At 33.1% G+C, this 1418-nt stretch overlaps 1 protein-coding gene across 1 annotated transcript in view; it reads left to right on the top strand.

The window, feature by feature from the left end:
- rimbp2b (RIMS binding protein 2b) overlaps window positions 1-1418 on the top strand; it is a 16581-nt gene that overhangs the window by 12613 nt on the left and 2550 nt on the right. Inside the window, exons 17-18 of the mRNA XM_025053816.1 lie at window positions 13-221; window positions 946-1114. Coding sequence (XP_024909584.1) covers window positions 13-221; window positions 946-1114 — 378 coding nt within the window. The remainder of the gene's footprint in view (window positions 1-12; window positions 222-945; window positions 1115-1418) is intronic.

The raw sequence follows: 1418 nt of genomic DNA, 5'->3' as shown, positions 1-1418 counted from the left end.
GCGGTTGTTCAGACGGCTACGGCGGCGGCGGCAGTCGCAGGCACGGGCGGGGCCGGCGTTCGCCGGACTACTACGAGGAGTCGGAGCCGGAGCCGGAGCCGGAGCCGGAGGAGCTGACCCGCGTGTTTGTGGCTCTGTTTGACTACGACCCCCTGTCGATGTCCCCCAACCCTGACGCCGCCGATGAGGAGCTGCCGTTCAAGGAGGGCCAGATCATCAAGGTGACGGTTGGAGCGTGACGAAGAAAACTGAGATTGAAAAGTTAGCGTTGGTTAGCGTGATGGATAACGATCGGGAAAAAAAATAATATTGGAATTTATTTTTATATATATTTATATACATAAATATATATAAAAATATAAATTTTTATATATTTATATATATATTTATATACATACATATATAAAAAATATAACTATATTTTTTTATATATATATTTATATACATAAATATATGTAAAAATATAACTATATTTTTGATATATTTATATATATTTTTATATATATATTGATGTACATAAATATATATAAAAATATAAATATATATTTTTTGTATATTTATATATGTTTATATATATATTTATATATATATGGAGGGCCAGATTATCAAGGTGACGGTTGGAGCGTAACGAAGGAATTGAAAAGTTAGCGTTGATTAGCGTGATGGATAACGATCGGAAAAAAAGAATTATTGGAATTTATTTAACAAAAGTTGTTTCATCTGCATCGGAATTTGTGGTTTCACTTTTTTTTTTTATAAACCTACTGTAAAAAAAAAAAATTGTCGAACCCTCTGCAATACCATCGTTAACCACCAGAGGTCAGCATATATCCCCGAGTGGAAAAATCAATTCACAGATCCCTGGATCAACTGCAGGTGCTGTATTTCTGAGTTTGTCCTCTCTTTGACTCACCCAGTCTCTGTCCTCTGTCCTCTGTCCTCCAGGTGTTTGGACGGAAAGACACGGACGGCTTCTACAGGGCGAAGATCAGGGACCGCGTGGGTCTGATCCCCTGCAACATGGTTTCCGAGATCCAAACGGAGGACGACGACATGATGGAGCAGCTCTTCCATCAGGGCTTCCTGCCGCTCAACACTCCTGTGGAGAAATTAGGTGAGAGGACGATCCACTCACGGCAAATGTAGTGGGAAAATATATATATATAAATATATATAAAAAAATATAAATATATATTTTTTATATATATATTTTCATATATATTTGTATATTTTTTATATATATTTATATACATAAATATATATAAAAATATAAATATATATTTATAAATATATTTATATACATATATATATAAAATTAACTACATATTTTTTATATATTTATATACATAAATATATATAAAAATATAACTATATTTTTATATATGTATATATATTTTTATATATATTTATATACATAA

This window comes from Cynoglossus semilaevis, unplaced genomic scaffold (genome assembly GCF_000523025.1).
Source record: "Cynoglossus semilaevis isolate Cse_v1.0 unplaced genomic scaffold, Cse_v1.0 scaffold282, whole genome shotgun sequence".
NCBI lineage: Eukaryota > Metazoa > Chordata > Actinopteri > Pleuronectiformes > Cynoglossidae > Cynoglossus > Cynoglossus semilaevis.
The sequence above is the reverse complement of the archived record's forward strand: the minus strand, read 5'-3'. Positions and strand labels throughout refer to the sequence as shown.